This window comes from Aotus nancymaae, unplaced genomic scaffold (assembly GCF_030222135.1).
Source record: "Aotus nancymaae isolate 86718 unplaced genomic scaffold, 86718_ANA_hifiasm-v0.15.2.pri h1tg000040l, whole genome shotgun sequence".
In the NCBI taxonomy this organism is placed as follows: Eukaryota; Metazoa; Chordata; class Mammalia; order Primates; family Aotidae; genus Aotus; species Aotus nancymaae.
The window spans coordinates 21,460,905-21,487,206 of record NW_026988454.1 but is presented as its reverse complement, the minus strand read 5'-3'; the positions used below and the strand labels follow the sequence as shown (position 1 = coordinate 21,487,206).

Sequence of the window (26,302 nt, the reverse complement as noted above, 5' to 3'; positions counted from 1 at the left end):
GTAGCACCATGGGGGCAGAGGATAGTGAGTCTTATTCTCAGTTGAATTCATAGCAGAACATTTGTCACACAGTGACTGCTAGGAACACACAGAAGGAAGGAAGAAAAGAAGAGAGAAAGGAAGGAAGAAAAAATAGAAGAAAGAGAAAGAAAGAAAGAGAAAGAAAAGAAAGAAGGAAGAAGGGAGGGGGGAGGGAGGAAAGAAGGAAGGAAGGAAGGAGGGAAGGAAGTAAGGAAGGACGGACTTATAGATAATTGTAAAGTCTCTATCCTAGTCGATTTGAAAGCATATAAACAAGACATTCTCTGGTGAGGCTGGCTAGACCCTACTGTACCTCAAAGTGCCTTTAGTTCTGGGTCAGGTTAAGTCAGCTATACCTTCAACAACCTTTGACCTGTTGAAAAACGCAGCTCATGTGTAGTTCAATGGGAAGATTCTTGAGAGGAACTACACTGCTTAGGTCAGCTAAGTGAAGAGCACATTTATCTCTGTTGATCTCAGGTAAACAAGGGTGAGCTATGGGCACCGATGCTTGCCCAGTCCTTCTCTGTGAGAAGCAAGCAATAAAATGCTTTCTTTGGCAGAGATTGCATCTTTATATTCCACAAACTTCAGGGTACCACTCTGTGCAGAGAAGAATAAATCCATTCCCTGACAAAGATAGCCTTAATATTCTCTTCAGCTTGACTAAACTTTAGACAGGTTTCTTCCTGAGTACCAACCCCTGACATCTTTTTTCTAAGAGCATTTACACTGACAAACCTAAAACTGTAAATTATTTCTCTGCCTTGTTGAGATGTAGATCGTTTAGCTACTTGCTAATTTCAGAACCCAGGTATGTCTTACTGAAGGACAAGAACCTGACAGCCATCCCTTTAAAGGTAATCATCAAGAATACTGGCAAACCCCTCCCTCCCAGTTTCTGGGGGATGGTAGGAGCCTAATGTGACAATTAACAAACACAGATGCCTAATCACATGGGCCAACCTCATGCCAATGGCCCTCCAGTACTTTTCCACTAGCTCACCTGGGACTTAAAAACCTTCCCATCTTTTATTTTAGCAGAGTTGTGTTCAATGTCTCTCATCTATTGGAATAGCCTCGAACAAAGTCTTCTTTGCCTATTTAGCTTTTTCTAGTTCAATTTGTCACTGATACCCTCATAGGCCTGGCTCACATATGCGCCTGAATTAAACTGGGGCTACATCACTCCTGGTAGATGGGAATGTTCTAGAAGGTGACCGCATTTCAAAAATTCTATCTCACTGAATAAAATGTTGGTGAACTCCCATTTAGTGAGAAGGAGAATTATTTTTATACTTGGAGGTGAGATTGTTTTTCTTTAATGCTGTTATTTTGAAATAACATTAGAAAAAAGAAAATATCTGGCTTTGTCTATGGGAGGCAGATTTGAATGATGTCCCAGAAGGGAAAACTGTGGTTGGCATGTTTCAGAGCTGTATCAGTTTTCTACTCCATATAATGTAGTTCATGTAATGGTCTTGATTGCAATGTTGAAAGCTTGTTGAGCTCTTATTGTGAAGATCAGCCTCTGAGGTGCCTAGATTTTATTTTCTTCTGGTTTGGAGAGTGGCTGATAGGCTTTGTGGCTGAACATCTTCCCTCTCAGTAAAAGTGAATAGCACAGAATCTGATGACTAGTGAATACTCATTGAACTTTAATTGTAAGTGTTGCTGTCATCATCTCATCATCACTTTCACAATTGCAAAAAACAAAGAAATAAACAGGAAATTATGCTTTCGAAACTTTCTACTCTCTACCAAAAAAAAAAATATATAGTTGATGGGTAGTAATGCTGGCTTAAAATAGACTGTAGCCTTTGCTGGATTGCTTCATTCATACATAACTCTGAGCTCTATTTGTGAGATGTTTGTCTTTCTCTCTCCCTACCCCAATCCCTGCATTTTTCAGTGATGGATGGGCAGACAGAGATGAAGTCATTGAAGGTTATGAGGTGGAAGCCAACGGGGGAATCACGATAAAGCTACAGTCTCCAGAGGTCAGGTCATTTGATGATTATTTCCTGAAACTGAGGCTGGACACTAATACGAGGAATCCCTGGTTCCCTGAGTTCTGGCAACATCGGTTCCAGTGCCGTCTACCAGGACACATTCTGGAAAATCCCAACTTTAAAAGAATCTGCACAGGTAATTTGTCTTCACAAAATAACAACTCAGAGGCTTTGTCCTCTCTTCTAGATTTATTGCAGCTTGATAAATGAGAATAGAAGGTGCCAGGGCTAGAGATCCAAAGAGAAAATTGGCATCTGTGTTTATAAAATCCTAGAATGAGAAGGAAGTGTGTATTACCTCAGGAATTCATGGAAATCTGGAAAGACAACTTTGGTCTCTGTTGGAGCAAGTAATAAGAGATAACAAAAGTAAAGGAAAAGCAAACTGAGGAGTCAGGTATCTAGTATTCAAGCTAGATAAAAGCGATTTTGTTACAAACATGATTGGGAGACCTTAGCCATAGAAATAAGTCAGCAGTACTGGTTAGATTCTCTCTTTTTTTTCTTTGTGGCTTATTTAGATACAGAAATCAGGAGAAGATGAGGTAATGTGACCCCAGGCCACACCACCAACATGGGTGTTTGTGGGCATAGGGGCCAAGAAACTGCACTCTGATCTTTCAGTAAGAACAATGGTTCATAGCTGGACAGACAAGCACCAGGCACTACTCACTGATGCCATGCCAGGAAACTGCAGCACATTGTTTCAAGTCTTTCAGGGGCGTGGTAAAATCCACAGGATGTCCTCCTTGCAACCCCTAGTACTACCATAACTCAGATTCTGAAGACTGTAACTTTTATGAGTATTATTATTATTGCATAGGGACATTGCTGCTCCCTGTCCTTTTTCAGTATTTTCTATGCTGTCGAGATTAATCATCTATGTCCTTTCAAAATGCCATTGAAAGCCAGTTGTTCATACTGGGTCAATAACAGAGAATGATGGAGCACTTATGATAATGGGTGATCTACCCATGACCTGATTTGTATTGTAGAACAGTGATGTGACATGTATATTCTGTACATAGGCTGAGCTATATGATTTATAAAGGCATAGAATCATATTGCACTCATGTATAAAACACTATATAGAGCAAAAAAAAAAAAAAAGGATAGAGAAACATATAATCCATGACTCTTGACATAGAGAGGCTTGCCATTTCTTTGGGCAAATCAAAACAGATCACACACATGAAATAGATAAATAACAATAGAGGACAATTGATTTTTACAGAGGGCAGTAAGAATATGGCTAATTACATAGAATATTTCTATTTTCAATAGTATTCATATTTTGATGTTAGAAAATGCTTTCAGATACCAATATATGTAAATGTATTGATGTATGTTTGACTTCATAAGGTTCCCAGAGTTCACTGAGAAATGGGCTGGCATGGATCTATTTTCAAACAAGGAAGTTTCAGTGTTTTAGAACCTCCTCAGTGTGGCTTCTAGGGAGGCTGACAAAGGCAGGAGAAAGGGGAGACATGGCTCAACAGTAACCCACCTCTGCCACATAGGTGTTTCCACTTTCTCTGAAATAGACATCTCCTTTCTTTGAAATAACAGACACACCAAGAATTAGGATTCTAATGGACCAATAAATCATCCAGGACAGGCTTCTTATTTGCAAAACAGAGACGATGAAGGTGAACAGGGAAAACAGTTTCTCTAGGCTCATAAGGTTAATGGCAGCAAAGAAAGGAAAGCCCACACCTCCTAGACACCGTAGTACCTACTTTTAGGCTTAGCATTTGGTAATATATTATCTCTATTGCTTTCTAACCATTTCCTAAAAAATGTTTACCATCTTCAACTGTAATCTTTTTGTAGTCAAAGCATCCTTACTTCCTTCATAGAACCCTATACAACATTGATCTCTGGGAGCTCAGTCAATTCTTGTTAGCTAATTGATTAGTTAATTTACATTTTCATTCAGGATAGGGTGAAGGGCGCAAGGAGAAGAGCAGTGAGGAGCCTACTGAAAAAGCAGGTGGGGGTGGTGAATTGGGCATGGCAGTGGAAAGCAAGGTGGAGAGAAGTGGTTTGATGCCGAGGACATGTTGAGTGAAAGTTGAGATTTGCTGACAGAATTGTCAAGAATAACTATAATCTGAGCAACTTGAAACATGATGTCACCATTGAGTGAGACAGGGGAAGACTTCAGGAAAAGAAGATTAGGGAAAGTCCAAGAGGCTGATTTTGGATAAAGTTAAGTTTGAGTTCTCTATTGGTGATCCAACTATAGATGTTATTTTGTCATTGTTTTTTATTAGTAACATTCAGGGTACCACTTATTATACATGCTTGGATCATTTATATAAGGATTTCTAGGAAAATATTTTGATACCTGAGCTCTTAAAACAAATTAAAACTCTGCAACGATGTACGCTAATATTTTGGGTTTTCAATTTTCACAGTACATAAAATGTCAAGGTTAAAGCTTAAAACTGGGTTAGCATATTCACAGCAAGAAATAACAATTTAAAAATCTTGATTTATTCTTATACTTTGCTTGAATCTCATAGCTATGTTTAAGCTTGAATCTCATAGCTATGTTTTCTCATGTAATTACAATCTTTATGAAACATGTTTATATTTGCATTTTATTCTGCAGTCAAGTTCAGCAAATATTTCCCTTTTTTAGGTCTAAGGAAGACAGGAGGCTTATTTAACTTTTCAATTTGGCATTAATTCATAAAACTTATTTATCTTTTCTGTAAAAAAATTCTTTTTTTTTTTTTTTTTTGAGACGGAGTTTCGCTCTTGTTACCCAGGCTGGAGTGCAATGGTGCGATCTCGGCTCACCGCAACCTCCGCCTCCTGGGTTCAGGCAATTCTCCTGCCTCAGCCTCCTGAGTAGCTGGGATTACAGGCACGCGCCACCGTGCCCAGCTAATTTTTTGTATTGTAGTAGAGACGGGGTTTCACCATGTTGACCAGGATGGTCTTGATCTCTCGACCTCGTGATCCACCCGCCTCGGCCTCCCAAAGTGCTGGGATTACAGGCTTGAGCCACTGCGCCCGGCCAAAAAAATTCTTATAATTTTATCTTTAGAAGTGTTTATCTATATTATTTATGATGTATACATTCATGTACAGCTACCTTGTTCTTCATTTTTAATCTTTATATTTCTGTGAAATTGGCTTCAGTGTTATTGAAGAACAATAAACTCTCACTTCATGTATTATTTTTATCCATTTGAGATCCTTGAATATCAAATGAATTCCATAATCTTCTAACGAATATGCAGACACATTTATGAAAATTAGTGTGAGGAAGTAGAATTAACCTTTCTATGCTATTGATAGCTACTGTTTCTGTCACTCATTTTTACCTCTTCTAATTGGGTCACTTCTGGTGGTTTGGAAAGTTTTGATATTGTCATTAGTTTCCATAGAAACCATTATTGAACTTAATCCCAGATGTCACAATTTAAATAAAGAGTTTATGTGCACTAGATTGCCAGTTTGAATATTAAAGGTCCTGAGCCCAGGCTGAGTAGTTTAGGAATCACTGTGGCTAATTAAAAAGTATTTCATGTAAAGTACACATCACGGCTTAATTAATTGACTATATCAAAGTATTGAAGATGTGTTGGAAAAGCTCTAACTGAACATCAAAGCCTAACTTCTCAAAAATTAATCATTGTAGGACAGTAGAAAGAGGTGTAAAGCAAATCAGAGTCACTCTCTTCCAGTAAATGTCTTAGCCACTTACAGGATTTGTATCATGTTTGCAATGGCATAGTACTTTTTCATTCCTGATGAGAATCATTAGAAAGATTTCATAGAAACTGATAGGATGTAGCATTTGGAAGCACTATTACTGGGTCCAATACCAGTTCAGTTATGTATCAGCCATATGATTTGGATGACCTCACTTAACCTCCGAACCTCAGTTTTGGTAACATGAAAACAATATCTAGCTTACACAGAATTCTACATGAATTGAATGAAATAACACAAGTGAACTACTTTACAATAAAATAATACAAGTAAAATACTTTGCAAACTGAAAATACTTAGCATAAATGTAAAAGTTACTACTAGTGTCATGTCTCACTAGAAAACAGGTTATAACATAGATCATTTCATAAAAATTATTTATTTTGGAATTGTAAGTTTAGGATGTGGAAACTAGAAAAAACAAGCCAACAATCTTTAATCAATCACCCTTCCACAGTTAGTGTCAATATAGATGTTTTCTCTTACATTTTCTCATGCAGTCTTTTACAATTTCTTTCTGATGATGAAAGTAATACATGCTTACTGTACTATTGCATACATCTGGAAATATACAGAAGCATGAGAAAGATGAATAGAATTAAGAATTTGCTCTTATCTAACCATCATTAGTCACTGTTAAATTTTTGGCATGCTTTCATCTTTCTCTGTATAGTTTTAAATTATGTATTAATATTATTTTATATAATGCTTTATTAAAAGAAATGTTGCTCTGTTTTATACATTCATAAATTTCTCTTTATCGTTAAATTCTTTTATTCTTAATGGCTGATTAACATTTTGCATTCAGATAAGCTATAATTTAGGCATTGCATTCTTCCTATTTAGGTTGTTTTTCGTTATTCACAATTTTTTAAAATGTTACAGTGATATGATAAAAATTTTTCATCCTAAACTTTTTTTATATTTTAAATAGTTTTCTTAGGTTGCAGTTCTAGAAGTTAAATTTCTAGAAGTTCAATCAAAAGATATAAACATTTTTGGCTGAGCATGGTGGTTCATGCCTGTAATCTCAGCACTTTGGGAGGCTAAGTTGGGCAGATGGCTTGAGGTCAGGAGTTCGAGACCAGCCTGGCCAACATGGTGAAACCTTGTCTTTACTAAAAATACACAAATCAGCCAAGATGATGGTGGGCACTTGTAATCCCTGCTACTTTGGAAGCTTAGGCAGGAAAATCACTTGAACCTAGGAGGTAGAGGTTGCAGTGAGCTGAGATCACACCACTGCACTCCAGCCTGAGTGATGAGCAAGACTGTCTCAAAACAGAAAACAAACAAAAAAGATATGAACATTTTTAAGCCTTTGAAAAGGAGTTCCAAAAGGCAACTCCTACTAATGCTGCATAAAACTCTATGCATTCTTTTCCATAATTATCATCACAGTGTGCACACAATTCTGTTTCTTATTTCACTTAGGATTATATTTTACATAGTTTTGATGTTGCTGCATGGCCTTTATAACCACCATTTTAATAACTCCCTAATATTCTATCCAGTTAAAATACTATAATTACTAGCCATTCTTTTGTTGGACATTTAGATGGCTTTTAATTTTCCTTCATACATTAAAAAACACACTGAATATGGTACACAGAGTTTTCACAGTTGTTGTTACTATTTTTGGATTGTTCCTTTATAGTAGATTCCTAAACATATAATTATCAGTTAATAACTTGATACACTTTGGGTCCCTTAAAAATATATACTGCATTTTCTTGCAATATGGCAATATTTGCATATTTAATATTTGCTATGGCTAGCAGTATGTTAACTGTAAGAGTTTATTCTGTCCTTCTCAGCCTTTTTCACAGCTCAGTGAAATCATAGTCATTATTCTACTTTCTCTCCATATTCTTTGTACCAATTGAGAACAGATGGATACAATGCCTTTTAAAATTAATATATCTTACATTTGGCTATTTTATAAGTCATAATGAAAGAATTTGGCTAATATTTGTAATTCTCACTAACAGCTCAGGACTAGTAAGATAATGATAGATAGTCTAGTGAAAACATTTTAAGACTTTCAAGTAATGGGACTCTTACTCCAATAATTTGGAGATTGCCATTCACAATTTTAGACTGATACTGATCTTCATTAAATATTTGCCTTATTAGGTTTCAAATTTTATGGACTCCATTTTGAATTAACTTATTTTATAAGGCCAGATAAGATCGGTCCATTACAGTTTGATCCAGATTAAGACATTCCATAAACTGAGAGGGGTTCCAGTTTACTTCAGCCCATTGGGTCCTTTGGAAATAATTTCTCTTTGTCTCTGGAAGTTTGACCCAAATGTCAATATGCACTTCTGAAGAATATCATTTGCTTTCCACCCAGAAGCTGGTATTATTAGTTGGGGTTTGTGGAAGACATCACATTTCTTCACCCCTTTTGTATCCATGCTCTTTGAAATATGGCTTTGTAGCTTCTCTCTTCAAGAGGTAGAGTTTTGTTCCCTACCTCTTGAATCTCAATCAACCTTACAATTTAGTAGCTCCAAGTTTAGGCCTAAAGAGACTTGACCTACTCTCATTTTCTTTCTTGGAACCTTACCTTAGCCATATGAATAAGCCTGAGTTTATCTGCTAGAAGATGAGAAATAGCATGGATCAGAAACAGGATGACCTCTCAATTAAGAGTGTCCTAGATTAGCCAGTCCCTGGCCAACCTACCACCTGAGTGTTGCCGTATGAGTGAGCGCAGCTGAGATGAGTCATGTCCAACTCAGAGCAGCGGAACTTCCTAGTTGACTCCTAGATTCATGAACTAAATAAGTTCTTATTGTTTTAAACCCCTAAGCCCTAGGATGGTTTGTTATACAGATTTTTTTTGTGGCAATTGATAACTGATAAAGGTATTCATAGCTTTGTAATCCATGGAGCAATAGTTGGTTTAATTAAATTATAGAACACAATTCCTCAACCCAATGCTAGCATGCTCAGTTATTTCCCTTCATAAGAAGAGTGATGCAATATTGCACCCAAGATCTTGTGGAACAAAGCCAAGAAGTTTTATAGATCCTGCAATCAAAAGAATTTTAAAGCCCCCTGATCCAAGGCAGTTAAACTCTTCTACTTAGGAATTCTGCTATGCATACAGGAAGTGCTGAAAGAATGGGGTACAGTTATAGCGGAGCCAAAGAAATACTCTCAAAACAGTCGTATGTTCTCATACAGTGCTATTATAAGTTGCTTTATGGAAATAGGTTTTACAAGTCTTAAATGTGTTTATATACTTTAGTTGGAAGGATGAAAGTAAACTGACCTTATGTCTCATTTGGACATTATAATTTCTCAGACAAATCTTATTATTACAGAGATGAAGCTCTGAAAGTAACTATTCCATAGGCACAATATTGGCTTGCTTATCTCTTATTGACACTTTTTATTGGCACTGCCAAATGTGTTAGCCACTAGCCACATGTTTCTATTTGTATTTAAATTTAAATCAATGAAAAATACATGAAATGGAACATACAGTTCCTCAGTTTCACTAGCCACAGTTCATTTGTCATTAGCCAAGTGTGGTTGGTGACTACCATATTGGACAGCACAGATACAGAAAACTTCCACTATTGCAAAAAGAACTATTGAACAGTGCTGCTCTAGAGTGTTTTCTACTTTCCTAACTCCACAAATTCAACTTTGATAGTTTCCATAGTGTTTGGATATAATTTTCAAGTTATTGATTTGAGACCAATCAACCTGTTGTTGAATATCCTGACCAACTACAACAGCTGAAAGTTGACTCACTCTTTGGCATGAGCCAAGACTGCCAGCTTGCTTGGTGATTCCCACAAATCTGATGCCCAACATAGGGTGGACTGGTTCCGACAAAGACCAGGCATGTCTTAACTAGTCAAGTTCTTTACTACATGTCAATTTTAATATTGGATGGAATTAGAGAAATATGCACATGTTTTGTCATCCAAAAATTATAAAGATTGATGCTGGGGCATGAGTTATTCATTCTTTTACTTTATATACATCTTGATTTGTTTCCCAAAAAGCCAAAATAATTTTTAGTAGCAGATGCAGACTTGAGGTATAAAAATGAAAATTATTTGAGGCATCTAACACGCATTGAAAGAGTGAACAGTTGCTATTTTATCTTTTATATGCAAGTGATTTTTTTTTTTTTTTACTGTGCCTGCAAACCAGTTACCTAGAGATTGACCTAAGTTTCATATACTTTAGTTATTACTAGAATTTGGTTAAAACTGTTAATAAATTCCTTAAGTAGATCAATTTTCTTCTTATTGAATAATGCATGTATTTCTAAAGTTGAATGCTCTGTGATGTGGTTTAGCTTGCCTTCTGAACAAGTTTGAAATGAATGTTTTCAATGATTAAAGTCTGTAACTGTTCATAAAGATTTCACCTTGGCATGAGTAGTTAGTATCTATTTAGATTGTTTCTATGGCATTTCTCCATGTCCTCTATAGGTGTTGCTTCTTGTCAGGAGAATAGTTTTGTGTTTCACACCTTGTACACATTTGCCGCCAGGAAAATTTATATGAAGTCATGTTTTTCAATCATCATAGAAAGTAACAATTGTTCAGGGTGGGTGTGACCAAGTATACTTGAGGTCTGGTCCATTTACTCTTTTTCTACTTTTTTATAGTTTTATTAAGGTATAATAGATACATCACACACATTTATAATGCACAATTTGATCAATGTTGATGTATGTATATGCCCAAGAAACACACATCAATTATTGGAATTAAGATACTGAACATATTACTTCTCAAATTCCTTTGCACCTCATTGAAAATCCCTCTCTTCTACCCCTCTTCATCCCAATCCCCAGGCAGTCACTGATTTTCTGTTGCTATATTTTATTTGTAATTTCCATACTTTAATATAAATTGAATTTTTATAAAAGAGTACATTATATACATTTTTCTGCCTGCCTTTTTTCACTCAGCACAATTATTTTGAGATTCATCATAGTATTTCATATATTAACAGTTAATTCCTTTTTTTTTTCTTTTGGAGACAGAGTCTTGCTCTGTCACCCAGGCTGGAATGTAGTGGCACAGTCTTGGTTCACTGCATCCTCTGCCTCCAATGTTTGATCTTGGTTCAAATGACTCTCCTGCCGCAATCTCCCAAGTAGCTGAGACTACAAGTGTGTGCCACCATGCCCAACTAACTTTTTTTTTTTTTGTATTTTTAGTAAAGAGGTCTTGAACTCCTGACCTCAAATGATTCACCCGCCTTGGCCTCCCAAAGTGCTGGGACAACACTTAACTCCTTTTAATTGATGAGTAGTGTTCCATTATTTGTATATCATAATTTGTTTATTTATTCACCTAGTAATGAACATTTGAGTTGTTTCCAGGTTTTGGTTATTTTAAATAAAGCTGCTATGAATATCCTTATACAAATCTTTGCATAAATATATTCTTTCACTTTTCTTTGGTCAGTTCCTAGGAGTGTAATGCCTGCATCATGTGGTAAGTGTGTGTTTAACTTCTTTTTATTCACCTGTTGGTCCTATTCACTATGGAGATATATGACTGTGAAAACGGCATCATAAAGGGATTGAACACTGAGAAGATAAATGGCTTGTTAAATTTCAAGAACCAGTGAGACTTCTGAACTGCTTCTTGAAGAGTATATTCCATCATCCTGTTATTTTTTTTTATTTGCAGGTGGCAGTTAAGGTGAAGGGGATATTTTATGTTCATATTATGAGGCAAGTTTTGGGTCATAATAGCTACTAAATATGATTTCTTATTAGCTACTATGGAATCAAGGTTTTCATATCTCTGAACAATTTCCTGAGTATGTTCTCCAATGATAAATTTTCCAGGGACTGCTTTTCCTGAAAACTAACCTCTTATCCAAAGTTAAAATATTCATCTGTGCCCTAATGACTAGGAAGTTGCCTTGTATAATCATCCCACAAGTTATATTTATGTCTCTAGGCCACAGTAATGTACTGGGGAGTTATATTTTATATCCAAGAACTATTTGTCAAACCTCACACCAATGAGGTGTATGAGGCCAGGAGTTCAAGACCAGCCTGGGCAGTATAGCAAGACCCTGTCTCTGCAAAAAATTATCTGGGCGTGATGACATGTACCTGTAGCCCTAGCTACTTGGGAGGCTGAGGTGGGAGGATCACTTTAGCCCGGAAGATCAAGACTGCAGTGAGTTACGATTGTGGCACTGCACTTCAGTCTGGGCAACAGAGTGAGAATCTGTCTCTTAAAAAATAAAAGAAAAAAGAAATGCCAGTGAATTGAATCCAGATGATGTAAATAGATCTAGATTGAATACTCCAGTCAGCTTAATACTATTGTGCAATCCATTTGGCTAAATTAATAGCTTAAGCCTTTGAATGATGTAAATAAGAATCTGGTGCTTCAGAGCTGTAGTTCTCAAGCATGGCTTATTAAGACCATCAGGAAAGCTTTTACACAAAACTTTCCTATATTAATCTGGGTCTTACACCATACAAATTGAATCAGAATCTTTGGAGTGAGGCCAAGCATTTATTTTAAGGACAAGAAGAAATTCATACTTAAAGTTTATGAGCCATTTAAAATTTTAAAATTCAGAACCATCTGTCACTGTCCAAGTTGGGAACCTACTAAGGTTTTGGCCCTGACTGTGGCATCTGAGATAGCTAATGAGATTTTAGTGATTCCTGATGCTGAATCAGTCTCTTCTGTTTGTTTTATTTATTTATTAGTAGGCTTGTTTTATATTCTTTTCTGCCTGCCTGCATTTGAAATATTGGCATTCTGAAACCAATAAGTCATAACCAAACACTGTGTGCCTGCATGTCCAGATTGGGTAATTCTTAGATGTATTAATTTTCTATTACTGCCATAATAAATTACCACAAACACAATAGCTTGAAGCAACACAAATTTCTTATGTTCCAATTCTGTAGGTTAGAATTCTATGACCTAACCTCTGAGACCCTGACAAGAGTCTCCCTGGGGTAACATTAGAGGGTCAGCAGGCCTGCATTCCTTATGAAGGCCGTAGGAGAGAATGTTTCCTTGCCTTTTCTAACTTTTAGAGGCCACTCACATGTTTTGGCTCATGGCCCCATTCCTTCATATCCAAAGCCAGGAACATTATGTCTGTCTGACTTTTCTTCCACAACCACACCTCTCTCTGGCCATGACCAGGGAAGTTTCTCCACTGTTAAGGATTCACGTGATTAAGTGAGACGCAGGTAACCCAGGATAATCTCTCCATCTCAAGGGAAGATTAGTCACATTCCCACAGTCTCTTTTACCATGAAAATGAATTTATTCACAAGTTCAGTGATTAGGATGTGGGCCTCTTTGTGGGACTGTTATGTTGTCTACTACACTAGGTGTCCAGACAGAGCACAGCATCAGCCTCTCTAAGTCCCTACCGGCTGCTTCTTTGGTGCCTTCTACTGCTGCAGCCTGCCTCTGTTGGCTATGACTCTTTAAAAACAGATTTTAAAAGTCATTTGTGTTGTGTTCCTGTGAAAGTTAAAACATCCAGGCAGTTGACAACATATACTTCTTACATCCAGCCTCAGGGAAGTCTCTTATTTCACATCGTCATTCTCCTTGGCCTCCTCTGATGGAGCATGCTCCTCTGATTGGGGACTGTCTTTTTGAAGGCCAGGCAACTCTCTTCCTCTTCTACCTGATCCTAAAATGTTGAAGGCCCAAGGCCCATTTCAAATCTCCGACGCTCACAGTCTCTTTTAGTCTAGGCTTCCAGCTTTTTAATTTTTCTAAGAAAAATCTTATTATAAATGTAGTTTTATTTTTAACTAGTTTATCAGGCACAACGTGCACCAATAGGCATGCCTACAATTCTTGTTAGACAATCCTCACTTTCAAGACTTACTTTTAGGTACATTGAACCTAATAGACTCCTAGTGAAAAGCCAGTCTTATTCTCGTTTCTCAGCTATTTTCTTCATCTGAAAGATTTATGTGTGCCAAATTAGGACTTTCAGATATTTTAACAAAAGAATATGAATCTTGATATGGTTCTTGCCATGAATCTAAGTTTAGTTTTCATGAATCTTTTGTGGCGCAAAGACCCTGTCAGCTTGTTTTTTAACAGCTGGAAACAAAAATCGATTTTACTTTTGTCTTTGCGCATTTAATTTTTCTAGCTCCTTGCCTAAACATGCAAGCTCAATTGATAAAACTTCTGCCTTCCAAGTTATTGCAGGTGACAATATTAATGAGTGTTTTGCCATTGCATAGTAGTGGAATAATTACGTCCTTTTAGACCCTGGTCACAGTTTCTTTGCCAATTGCTTCCTGTTTCTATATGCCTTGTAGTTTACATTTCATTGTTGGTTTTGTTGCTATTGTAGCAATCCCCCTACTATTGATTCTTCCTATCCATGAGCATGGAATGTTTTTCCATTTGTTTGTGTCCTCTCTTATTTCTTTGAGCAGTGGTTTGTAGTTCTCCTTTAAGAGGCCCTTCGCATCCTTTGTTAGTTGTATTCCTAGGTATTTTATTCTCTTTCTAGCAATCGTGAATGGGAGTTCACTCATGATTGGCTCTCTGTCTATTATTGGTGTATAGGAATGCTTGTGATTTTTGCACATTGATTTTGTATCCTGAGACTTTGCTGAAGTTGCTTATCAGCTTAAGGAGATTTTGGGCTGAAACGATGGGGTTTTCTAAATATACAATCATGTCATCTGCAGAGACAATTTGACTTCTTCTCTTCCTATTTGAATATGCTTTATTTCTTTCTCTTACCTGAATTCCCTGGCCAGAACTTCCAATACTATGTTGAATAGGAGTGGTGAGAGAGGGCATCCTTGTCTTGTGCCGGTTTTCAAAAGAATGCTTCCAGCTTTTGCCCATTTAATATGACATTGGTTGTGGGTTTGTCATAAATAGCTCTTATTATTTTGAGTTATGTTCCATCAATACCTAGTTTATTGAGAGTTGTTAGCATGAAGGGGTGTTGAATGTTATCGAAGATCTTTTCTGCATCTGTTGAGATAATCATGTGGTTTTTGTCATTGGTTCTGTTTATGTGATGGATTATGTTTATTAATTTGCATATGTTGAATCAGCTTTGCATCCCAGGGATAAAACTGACTTGATCATGATGGATAAGCTTTTTGATGTGCTGCTGGATTTGGTTTGCCAGTATTTTATTGAGGATTTTCACATCGATAGTCATCAGGGATATTGGCCTGAAGTTTTCTTTCTTTGTTGTGTCTCTGCCTGGTTTTGGCATCAGAATAATGCTGGCCCAATAAGATGAGTTAGGGAGGAGTCCCTCTTTTTCTATTGTTTGGAATAGTTTCAGAAGGGTACCAGCTCCTCTTTATACCTTTGGTAGAATTTGGCTGTGAATCTGTCTGGGCCTGGGCTGTTTTTGGTTTAATTACTGCCTCAATTTCAGAACGTGTTATTGTTCTATTCAGGGATTCGACTTCTTCCTAGTTTAGTCTTGGGAGAGTGTATGTATCCAAGAATTTATCCATTTCTTCTAGATTTTCTAGTTTATTTGTGTAGAGGTGTTTATATTCTCTGATAGTAGTTTGTATTTCTGTGGGATCAGTGGTGATATCTCCTTTATCATTATTATTGTATCTATTTGATTCTTCTCTCTTTCTTCTTTATTAGTCTGGCTAGCATTCTATCTGTTTTGTTAATCTTTTCAAAAAAAACCAGCTCCTGGATTCATTGATTTTTTTGAAGGGTTTATTGTGTCTCCGTCTCCTTCAGTTCTACTCTGATCTTGATTATTTTTTGTCTTCTACTAGCTTTCGAATTTGTTTGTGCTTGCTTCTCCAGTTCTTTTAACTGTGATGTTAGGGTGTTAATTTTAGATCTTTCCCACTTTCTCCTGTGGGCATTTAGTGTTACAAATTTTCCTCTAAACATTGCTTAAGCTGTGTTCCAGAGATTCTGATACATTGTGTCTTTGTTCTCATTGTTTTCAAAGAACTTATTTATTTCTGCCTTCATTTCACTATTTACCCAGTAGTTATTCAGGAGCAGGTTGTTCAGTTCCCATGTAGTTGTGCAGTTTTGAGTGAGTTTCTTAATCCTGAGTTCTAATTTGATTGCACCGTGGTCTGAGAGACTGTTTGTTATGATTTTCATTCTTTTGCATTTGCTGAGGAGTGTTTTACTTCCAAGTAAGTGGTCAATTTTAGAATCAGTGTGATGTGTTTCTGAGAAGAATGTATATTCTGTTGATTTGTGGTGGAAAGTTCTGTAGCTGTCTATTAGGTCCACTTGGTCCAGAGCTGAGTTCAAGTCCTGAATATCTTTGTTAATTTTCTGTCTCATTGATCTATCTAATATTGACAGTGGGGTGTTAAAATCTCCAACTATTATTGTGCGGGAGTCTAAGTTTCTTTGGTTAGGATAGTAAGGTCTTCTTGTTGCATCGATCCCTTTTCCATTATGTAATGCCCTTCTTTGTCTCTTTTGATCTTTGTTGGTTTAAAGTCTATTTTATCAGAGACTAGGACTGCAACCCCTGCTTTTTTTTTTTTTTTTTTTTCTCTCCATTTGCTTGGTAAATCTTCTTCCATCTCTTTATTTTTAGCTTATGTGTGTCTTTGCACATGAGGTGGGTCTCCTGTATACAGTATACCAATGGGTCTTGACTATCCAATTTGCCAGTCTGTGTCTTTTGATTGGAGCATTTAGCCCATTTACATTTCAAGTTAATATTGTTATGTATAAATTTTATCCTGTCATTATAATGCTAGCTGATTATTTTGCCCATTAGTTTTTACAATGGGCATAGTTTTTACAAGTTGATATGTTTTTGCAGTGACTGATACCAGTTTTTCCTTTCCAAATTTAGTGCTTCCTCAGGAGTTCTTGTAAGGCAGAACTCCTGCCTTACAAAATCTCTCAGATTTTGTAAGACAGGATTTTGATGACAAAATCTCTCAGAATTTGCTTGTCTGTAAAGAATTTTATTTCTCCTTCTATTATGAAGCTTAGTTTTGCTGGATATGAAATTCTGGATTGAAAATTCTTTTCTTTAAGAATGTTGAATATTGGCCCCCACTCTCTTTTGGTTTGTAGGGTTTCTGCCTAGAGATCTGCTGTTAGTCTGATCGGCTTCCCTTTGTGGGTAACCCGACCTTTCTCTCTGGCTGCACTTAACATTTTTTCCTTCATTTCAACCTTGTGAAATCTGATGATTATGTGTCTTGGGGTTGTTCTTCTCAAGGAATCTTTGTGGAGTTCTCTGTATTTCCTGAATTTGAATGTTGGCCTGTCTTGCTAGGTTGAGGAAGTTCTCCTGGATAATATCCTCAAGAGTGGTTTCCAAGTTGGTTCCCTTCTCCCCATCACTTTCAGGTGCACCAATCAAATGTAGGTTTGGTCTTTTCACATATTCCCATATTTCTTGGAGACCTTGTTTGTTCTTTTACATTCTTTTTTCTCTAATCTTATCTTCACACTTTATTTAATTAAGTTGATCTTCAATCTCTGATATCCTTTCTTCTGCTTGGTCGATTCAGCTATTTGATACTTGTGTATGCTTCATGAAGTTCTCATGCTGTGTTTTTCAGCTCCATCGGGTCATTTACGTTCTTCTCTGAATTGGTTATTCTAGTTTGCAATTCTGCTAACCTTTTTTCAAGTTCTTAGCTTCTTTGCATTGGGTTAGAACATGCTCCTTTAGTTTGGAGGAGTTTGTTACTACCCACTTTCTGAATCCTAATACTGTTAATTCGTCCAGTTTTGTTCCTTTGCTGACAAGGAGTTGTGATCTTTTGGAGGAGAAGAGGCATTCTGGTTTTTGGAATTTTCAGCCCTTTTGTGCTGGTTTTTCCTCATCTTCATGGATTTATCTACCTTTACTCTTTGATGTTGGTCACCTTCGGACGGAGTTTCTGTGTGGATGTCTTTTTTTGCTGATACTGATGCTACTCCTTTCTGTTTGTTAGTTTTCTTTCTAACACTCAGGCCCCTCTGCTGCAGGTCTGCTAGACTTTGCTGGAGGTCCACTCTTTGCCTGGATATCACCAGCAGAGGCTGCAAAACAGTAAAGATTGCTACCTATTCCTTCCTCTGGAAGCTTCATCTTGGAGAAGCACCCACCAGGTGCCAGCTGGAGCTCTCTGGTAGGAGGTGCTTGTCAATCCCTGCTGGGAGGTGTCTCCCAGTCAGGAGGCAAGGGAGTCAGGGATGCACTTCAGGAGGTAGTCTGTCCCTTAGCAGAGCTTGAGCACTGTGCTGGGAGATCCGCTCCTTTCTTTATAGACAGCAGGCAGGAACATTTAAGTCTGCTGAAGCTGCGCTCACAGTTGCCGCTTCCTTCAGTTGCTCTGTCCCAGGGAGATGGGAGTTTTATCTATAAGCCCCTAACTAGGGCTGCTGCCTTTCTTTCAGAGATACCCTGCCCAGAGAGGAGGAATCTAGAGAAGGCAGCTTGGCTACGGTGGCTTTGCAGAGCTGCGGTGGGCACTGCCCAGTTTGAACTTCCCAGTGGCTTTGTTTACACTGTGAGGGGAAAACCACCTACTCAAGCCTCAGTAATGGCAGACGCCCCTCCCCGCACCAAACGCCAGTCCAGGTCAACTTCAGACTGCTGTGCTGGCAGTGAGAATTTCAAGCCAGTGGATCTTAGCTTGCTGGGCTCCATGGGGTAGGATCCACTGAGCTAGACCACTTGGCTCCCTGGCTTCAGCCCCCTTTCTAGGGGAGTGAATGGTTCTGTCTCGCTGGCATTCCAGGTGCCACTGGGGTACGAAAGAAACACTCCTGCAGCCAGCTCAGTGTCTGCTCAAACGGCCACCCAGTTTTGTGCTTGAAGCCCAGGGCCCTGGTGGCGTAGGCACCTGAGTGACTCTCCTGGTCTGTGGGTTGCGAAGACCATGGGGAAAGTATAGTATCTGGGCTGGAGTGCACAGTTCCTCAGGGCACAGACCCTCAAGGCTTCTCTTGGCTAGGGGAGGGAGTTCCCTAACCTCTTGTGTTTCCTGGGTGAGATGACGCCCACCCTGCTTTGGTTCACCCTCCATGGTCTGCACCCGCTGTCTAACCAGTCCCTATGAGATGAGCTGGGTACCTCAGTTGGAAATGCAGAAATCCCCTGCCTTCTGTGTTGATCTCGTCGGGAGCTGCAGACATGAGCTTTTCCCTTTTGGCCATCTTGCCAGCCATCTAAAATTTTAAACTTAATTAAAATTTTAACTGTCAAAATTACTGTGTTAAAATGCCTTAAGAATTTTTTTGCCAAAGATGAAGAGAAATTTCCTTCTTCTCTACCAAGACTCCAGTAAATTAATTATAGGTACTTTATGTTAAGGCAGTGAATGAAATATTCTGAGCACCAAGACAGTATGATATTTATCAGAAGAACTTGTCAACAAAATACCTTTATTTTCTAATTAAAGTAAGATTAAGCAATAATCAGGCATTACTGTCCTGAGTTTCATGTTTCCACTAGTGAAGTCTTCCTCTTTGTTTAAAGGTTTTGAGTAGGACTGGAGCTTCTTCTCATCATAAGAGGGATAAAAAGAAAGGAATTTATACATAGTCCACCCAGTATAATGACCTTCTGTCTACAGGGGGATCTCACCTTTCAGATCTACCCTGAGATAAGTGACTGATGAGCAGTTGTAGAATTTCATTTCTTGCATGGGTGTGAGAAACCAATATTATCTTTTCTAACAACAGAGATTGTTTTTGCAAAAGAACAAGCATGTACAAATTGTTATGATGTAGTACAATGATTGTTTAACAGCTCAAGTCATATTTCCCTTATTTGCAGGGGATTTACACCATACCCTAGGAATAAAATGGCCTCAGTCTGGCTGTACCAGGCTCTCTTGGTGACAGTTTTTCAAGTCTACATGTGCAGAGGTTAAGGAAACATTGTTATGTAGCAAACAGCTAAGAATTCCACATTTTCTGATCCAATATCCTTCACAAAATTGTCCAAGGGTCCTCGGAACACTATTATTAGGCATTATACTTTTCAAAATCCTTAAATTAATCTGTGAAGATTTCTGTCACATTTTAATTTATATCTTTTTATATATCACTGAAGCTGAATATTTTCTCAGCTTTTATAATTTTATCTTCTGTGAGTTTCTTTGCTTATGTCTTTTGTCAGAGTGCCTTTTCTTGAAATTAAAATTGGTTTTATTTTAAATTTCTTATTATAAAACATCTACTTCCTTATTTTTAAACCCTTAAATTATGTAGAAAATTAGTTTTGGCCTTTGAGTTTTTAAAACCATGTCCTTAGTGCCAGGTCTGGTTTGTAAGTAAGAACACATTTAGTTTTGAGAACATAAGTGTTGGACTCTAAAATGAGGTGAATAAGTCAGAGAAGTGATCACAAGCCTATTGGAATTGACTTAATTGAAAATAAAAATATAAACAAAAGTTAAATTGTGTTTGAGGACATGCCTGTAAATCACTATTTTTCACAATAGCAGACATGGAATCAACCGAAATGTCCATTAAAGATAGATTGCATAAAGAAAATTTAATACATATACACTATGGAATACTATGCAGCCATAAAAAAGAATGAGGTGGTGGCCTTTGCAGGGACAGGGATGTAGCTGGAGGCCATTAACCTTAGCAAACTGACCCAGGAAAAGAAAACCAAATACCACATGTTCTCACTTATAAGTAGGAGCTAAATGTTGAGAACACATGGACACATAGAGGGGAACAATACATACTAGGGTCTTTTGGGGGCAGAAGGCAGGAGGTGGGAGAGGATCAGGAAAAATAACTGGTGGGCACTAGGCTTAATACCTGGGTGATGAAATAATCTGCACAGATCACAAGTTTACCTGTGTAAGAAACCTGCACTTGTACTCCTGAACTTAGAGTAAAAGTTTAAAAAAATGTAAAAGTGATATGAATAAAATAGTAAAATTAATACATAGAAATTAAATCAAGATATAAAATATGGATACTGTGCAGCAATCTCCCAGTTGTATGACATAGCCCACATTAGCTAACAACATTATGAAAAACTTTACCAATGACTGTTTAACCAAAAGTTTATGTGTATATGCCTGGATATATTTTATGCATTAATACACAGATGTTTTCCAAAATGTACTTAAGGCAATGTACAAAAATCCTGACAATATGACTGGTTGTTATTGAATGAACAGAAAATAAGAATACCAGGAAGTTAGCTGTGGTATAAGATGCCCAATGTGTGCCTTGATTTTCTTTAAATAAACTTTTAATTTTAGAAAAGTTTTAAAGATTTACAGAAACATTGTGAAAGTGCAATAGAGTCCCTATATACCCTACAATCAGTTCCCCCACTGTAATATGTAACATTAGTTAGATTTATCACAATGAGTGAATCAGTTTTGATATATTATTATTAGCTAAAGTCCATCTGCTATTCATAGTTTCTTAATTTTCATCTAATGCCCTTTTTTTCTGTTCCAGAAATGCCATCCAAAGGATACCACTTTGCATTTAGTCATATCACCTTAGGTCTCTTGACTGTGATTCTTATGACTTTTTAAAATATGGAAACTATGCAATAAGGGTAAAGTAAAATCAGATAAAGTCAAGGTTGCATTTAGAGACAAAATAGGTGTTATGAAATTATGTTCTGTGGCTAGAAGTGGGCAACAAATACAACCCTGAACCTACAGTGCCCAAAAGAAACAAATACCCCAGTTGTTTACAAGGCTTCACAGAAATGAAACTCTTTCTGATAGAGTCCTGAGATAACCTCCTCCTGCAGCTTTCAATAACAGACCACTTTGTAGTGTCCTAAGCATTTTCCTTAACATATTTTTATGTAAAGTAAAAAATGGCACACAAAGCCTATTTTCTATAGCATCTTTGAGGTCAGCCAAGGTTGTGATGACTATGTGCATTTCAGGTGTGGGGAGGAAGGATCGAAGTGGACTGAAGGCATGCAGCTATGCAAGTTCATCAGAGGGCTGGGAACTTCCCTTAAATAGTGGTAGCTGATCCTATAGGGCTCTTCTCCAGGCTTCTGGAAAAGACCAACCAACTCAGTGATTGCCATGTCTATTTCACAATACAACCACTGAGTCCACCTTGCCCTCCTCTTTCCCTAGTTTCTTCTTTGATGCAATACAAGCAAATGACTTTTAAACCTAGCTATTTGAAGAGAGATTTCAGTGGGGGATTTTGGGTCAGTGGACATTGGGTCAGGTAGTTGTTGAGGCCGGTGGGACTACAAGGGACTGGATTTCCACAGGCAAGAATTCAAGGCAACCCACACCTTGTAGGATAGCTGCCTGCTCTGTTTTTTCCTATGTCACAGTTTATTTGGTCAGGGACAGCTGCTCATAAAAATGAAACATATTTTCTTTAGCCACATCTGTCTATAGTGCATGGTTGCCAAAAGTTTGAAGCTACCTTCTCTATGCAGTTCCAATATGCCAGAAACCAGATGGGATTTTCTGTAATTGCCATCATTTATATTGTTCTCTAGATTTAGAATTCCTATGTGAACAGTATTGTCAATTAAAGCATTGCTGCAATTAAAACAGAAGTGTTACCCACTGTCCCCAAACTCATACACACATGCACACACTGACACAATACATACACAAAACACACTGATACAATAACTGTTATCACTGACTTAGATCTGTACCCTAGGATTAGTTGATTTCTGTGCAGAAATTCAATTTCTGCACAAAAATTCAATTATTTGAAACAAATGCAGGTTTCTTACATAGGTAAATGTGTGTTCTGGGAGTTTGTTTACTCCTTGGTATATATGGCTTTGGAAAAAAAAAATAACACCTCTGGGGATCAGTTGCCTCATATGTAGGCAATGTGCCAATGTGAAATAACAAAGTGAAATAAATTATGTGATCCTCCTAAACAAACATCAAATAGTAATATCTTAACAATACTCTCTTTATATACACAAACATAATGTACATATATTCAATACTAGTTTACTTATCTAAATATGACATATGATCACTATCTTCTGTATCACAATTAGATCCATGTGCCCTTTCCTTTGTGACATTTATCATAAGGTTCCCCTGGTATTTCTTTCTGTTTTTTTTAATTCTTCACCTTTCCAGTTCTCAGATCTATGCACAGGCTTTCAGGATACTCATCTCAGGGGAAATTTTTATTTATTAGGTGCAGTTGGGAATTTGTCTCAATCTTCATTTGATCCTTACCTAAGGAGAAAGGACCCATGACCCTGCAGAGGACAGACACTACTGTGGGCAGGTTATCCTTCACCCTCAGTAGGGCAGGCTATGCCAGTGGTGTGGGCCAGCCTGACCTGTCCATCTGTCAGTAAATGCCGTCAGTGTGAATCTTCCTAACCCTATCTCACCACACCCTGGGACCATCTGTTACCATCTGTTACCAGCACATCTTTGATCTCCTCCTGTGAAGTCTCTGTTTTCCTTGCTGCCATTGTCAAACTTTTCTCTTAGATCATAGATGCCTTAAAGATTGTGAATGTAGGATGCATTTTTCTATCCCCTCCTCAACAAACACGATGAAAAGGTGAGTGTGTGATACATAGAGTTGAATGAATGGAAAAGAGATGAGATTGAACATCCCTCAGAAGTTCCCTGGCATGGATCTCTCCTTGCCTCAAAGCTCTTATTACCTATTATAATTCAAGTACAATTTTAGATGGGACACCTTGCTAGCTTTAATGCTGCTACAAATTCCACAGTGGAGGACAGGGCTCTGAAGGGCAATCTCACGTGTTTTGTGTAGGATTGGGGTCATGAACAGTTAGGATCTTGAGACATCTGACTTTTTTGACTAAGGTAGGGTGTTGAGAGAGAGAGAGAGGACATCATGAAAGCAATGACAAAAGTTTGGGTTCCTTAGAGGGAGTTGTCAAATATACACAGATAGAAAGCACCAAAAACAAACCTTGTTAAACTCCTAAACATAACTTTATGTGATATCCTGCAAATCACAGATGTTCCTTGACTTTAGATGGTATTGTATTCTGATAAGTTCATCGTAAGTTGAAAGTACTGTAAATAAAAAATGTGTTGAATACACCTAGCCTGCCTAATGTCATAGCTTCCTAGCTTAGCCTAGCTTGCCTTAAATATGCTCAGAACGTTTACATTATCCCACAGCTGAGCAAAATCATCTAACACAAAACCTATTTTAGAATAAAATATTGAGTATTTCATGTAATTTATTGAATACTGTACTGAAAGTGAAAAACAGAATGGTTATGTGTACTTGAAGACCAGTTTCTTCTGAATGTGTGTATCATAAATCAAACGATTGTATGTTGGGGACTGCCTGTATTTCTCAAACTTCCCAAGAGTTCTCATTGACAAGCCTAACAGGCCAGTGTTAATATTAAGTAGGCTTTTTGCTAATTTCAGAAGCAAATAAATGATAAACTAAGAACCCTGTTGACCAAATTGAGCAGCAGCAAGGTTCTTGAGTGGCAGAAAGGATGACTGTGTGGTTATGACTGAACAACTCAAGGAACCCTGGACCTCTCTCTAATTCTGCTGGCTGGGAGAGGAACACAGTGAAGATCCGTGCTGCACTGGTTTTCGTTTTTCTTGTTAAATGAATTTTTGTTGGTTGTCTTAGATACAATTACTTGATTTAACTTGGAAAGTTACTCACGATCTAAAGAGAAAAGTTTCCGGAGAGAATTGGTGTATTTTTAATGAGTTTTTACTAGGGAAACAATGTTAAAATAACAATGGAGACCTATTGGGAATTTTCCCATGCTCCCATCACTTTATCAAATTTGCAGTCACATGTCTTTTTATATTATAGACTTTTATCCTATACATAACAAACTCCTACATGTTATAGAGATATTTTTGATCCAGTCTTGTAATCTAAATTTTCAATTTCATCTTGGATTAAAAAAAAATCTTTTTCCCTTCTCATTATATCTGCATCCCTTCTCTTACCTTCTCTTAATTCTGGCAAGTCTAAACAATACATTTTTGGCCTGGTGTTATCCCCAATCTATTGGTTACTTCTATTTACAATTTTTTTTTAATTCTTTAATGTTTTGAGGAGAACTAACAGGGCTTAATGCATATATTCTGTAACAAGGACAGGATCAACAAACTACGTGGTGTGAAATGTAAGTAAATCTAGCAGATGTTCATTATATACTATTACATGCAAAATGCTGTGGGCTGAAAAAACTATTGATATCTGCGCCCACAGAAGTTTATAGTCTAGTTGAGGTGTTGGGGCATACTCACATGATTCAATTAACTAACAGTATCTAATCATATATAACAGCAAGATAAACTGAAATGATAACATGCCAAATTGTGAGATGCAGAGACCCGTAGGACTGGGAAGCACATACTATACAAAATGTGCTAATTGTGAAGTTCAGATTCATGCAGAAAGAGAGAGAGAGTGCAGGAGGGCCCTGTAGCCTTCTTGCATCATCAGGGAAGGAGTCTCAGAAGAGCAGCTGATGCAGGATGCTGCCCTGGCAGCATTCAGAGAGGAGCAGGAATGGATTTCAAATCACTATCGGAAATGATCCATGGGCTGTACTGGAATGTTTGGTGGAATGTGCTTGTTTCATGCCCTCTTAGAGCTATGTTGTGCTGCAGCTATGGAGCTAAGAGTCTGTACCAGCCCTGAGAGAACACATTAGGGAAGAAAGAATAAATCTCTGTAGAACAAGACAATATTGTGTTTTTACATTTTTACTAGCTAGAGAAAAAATGAATGGTAAACAAGAAGTAATGGAAAATGATATTGTGCAAGCCAAAGAAGAGAGATTATTTCACTACATATATGATATAGAATGTGAAGTGTGTGTACATGTATAGAGTTTAAAGTCCTGATAATAAATTTATAAACCTGTCTTAAGCAAAGGATATAATTTGTTGCTATCAGGAAGACTAGAGACACCTGTTTAGGAAACAAACAGTTAATTTCCATCTCTAGCATACTGGTTACCAGGTATGGGTCTGGGCGCAAAGTCAATTTCTTCCTCTATAGAATTAGAACTTTTGTATCTTCTTCATAAGAGTTTTTGTTTGTTTGTTTTTTTAGACAGAGTTTCACTCTGTCACCAGGCTGAGTGTAGTGGTGGGATCTCTGCTCACTGTAACCTCCGCCTCCCGAGTTCAGGTGATTCTCCTGCCTCAGCCTCCCGAGTAGCTGGGACTACAGGCATGTGCCATCACACTCAGCTAATCTTTGTATTTTTAGTAGAGACGGGGTTTCACCATGTTTGCTAGGATGGTCTCAATCTCTTGACCTCATAATCTGCCTGCCTTGGCCTCCCAAAGTGCTGGGATTACAGACATGAGCCACCAAGTCTGGCCCTTCGTAAGGTTTGAAGGGAGACTAACAGAGTATAAACAGATGCTAGTTAGTCCTGTTTTCCTTTAAAGAAAGCATTCTAATCCCAAACTTGTTTGTTTATTTTTGAAGATGACTTTGTGCTTGTGCTAAGTAGCACTAAAAAATATAGTCTGGCCAAAAGTTGCCCTTGAAGAATGGCCTTAAGTTCAGCTGAGTGGTTGAAAGAAATGGACTTCAGAGTGAAACTATCATGTGATAGTTGTGGAA

General features: G+C 37.6%; 1 protein-coding gene across 6 annotated transcripts in view; it reads left to right on the top strand.

Annotated features, from left to right (window-relative positions):
* Window positions 1-26,302, top strand: part of GRM1 (glutamate metabotropic receptor 1) — a 419,903-nt gene that overhangs the window by 285,364 nt on the left and 108,237 nt on the right. For all 6 annotated transcript variants that reach the window (XM_021669747.2, XM_012452783.3, XM_064360591.1 and 3 more), the window contains one exon: window positions 1,934-2,169. In XM_021669747.2, coding sequence (XP_021525422.1) covers window positions 1,934-2,169 — 236 coding nt within the window. The remainder of the gene's footprint in view (window positions 1-1,933; window positions 2,170-26,302) is intronic.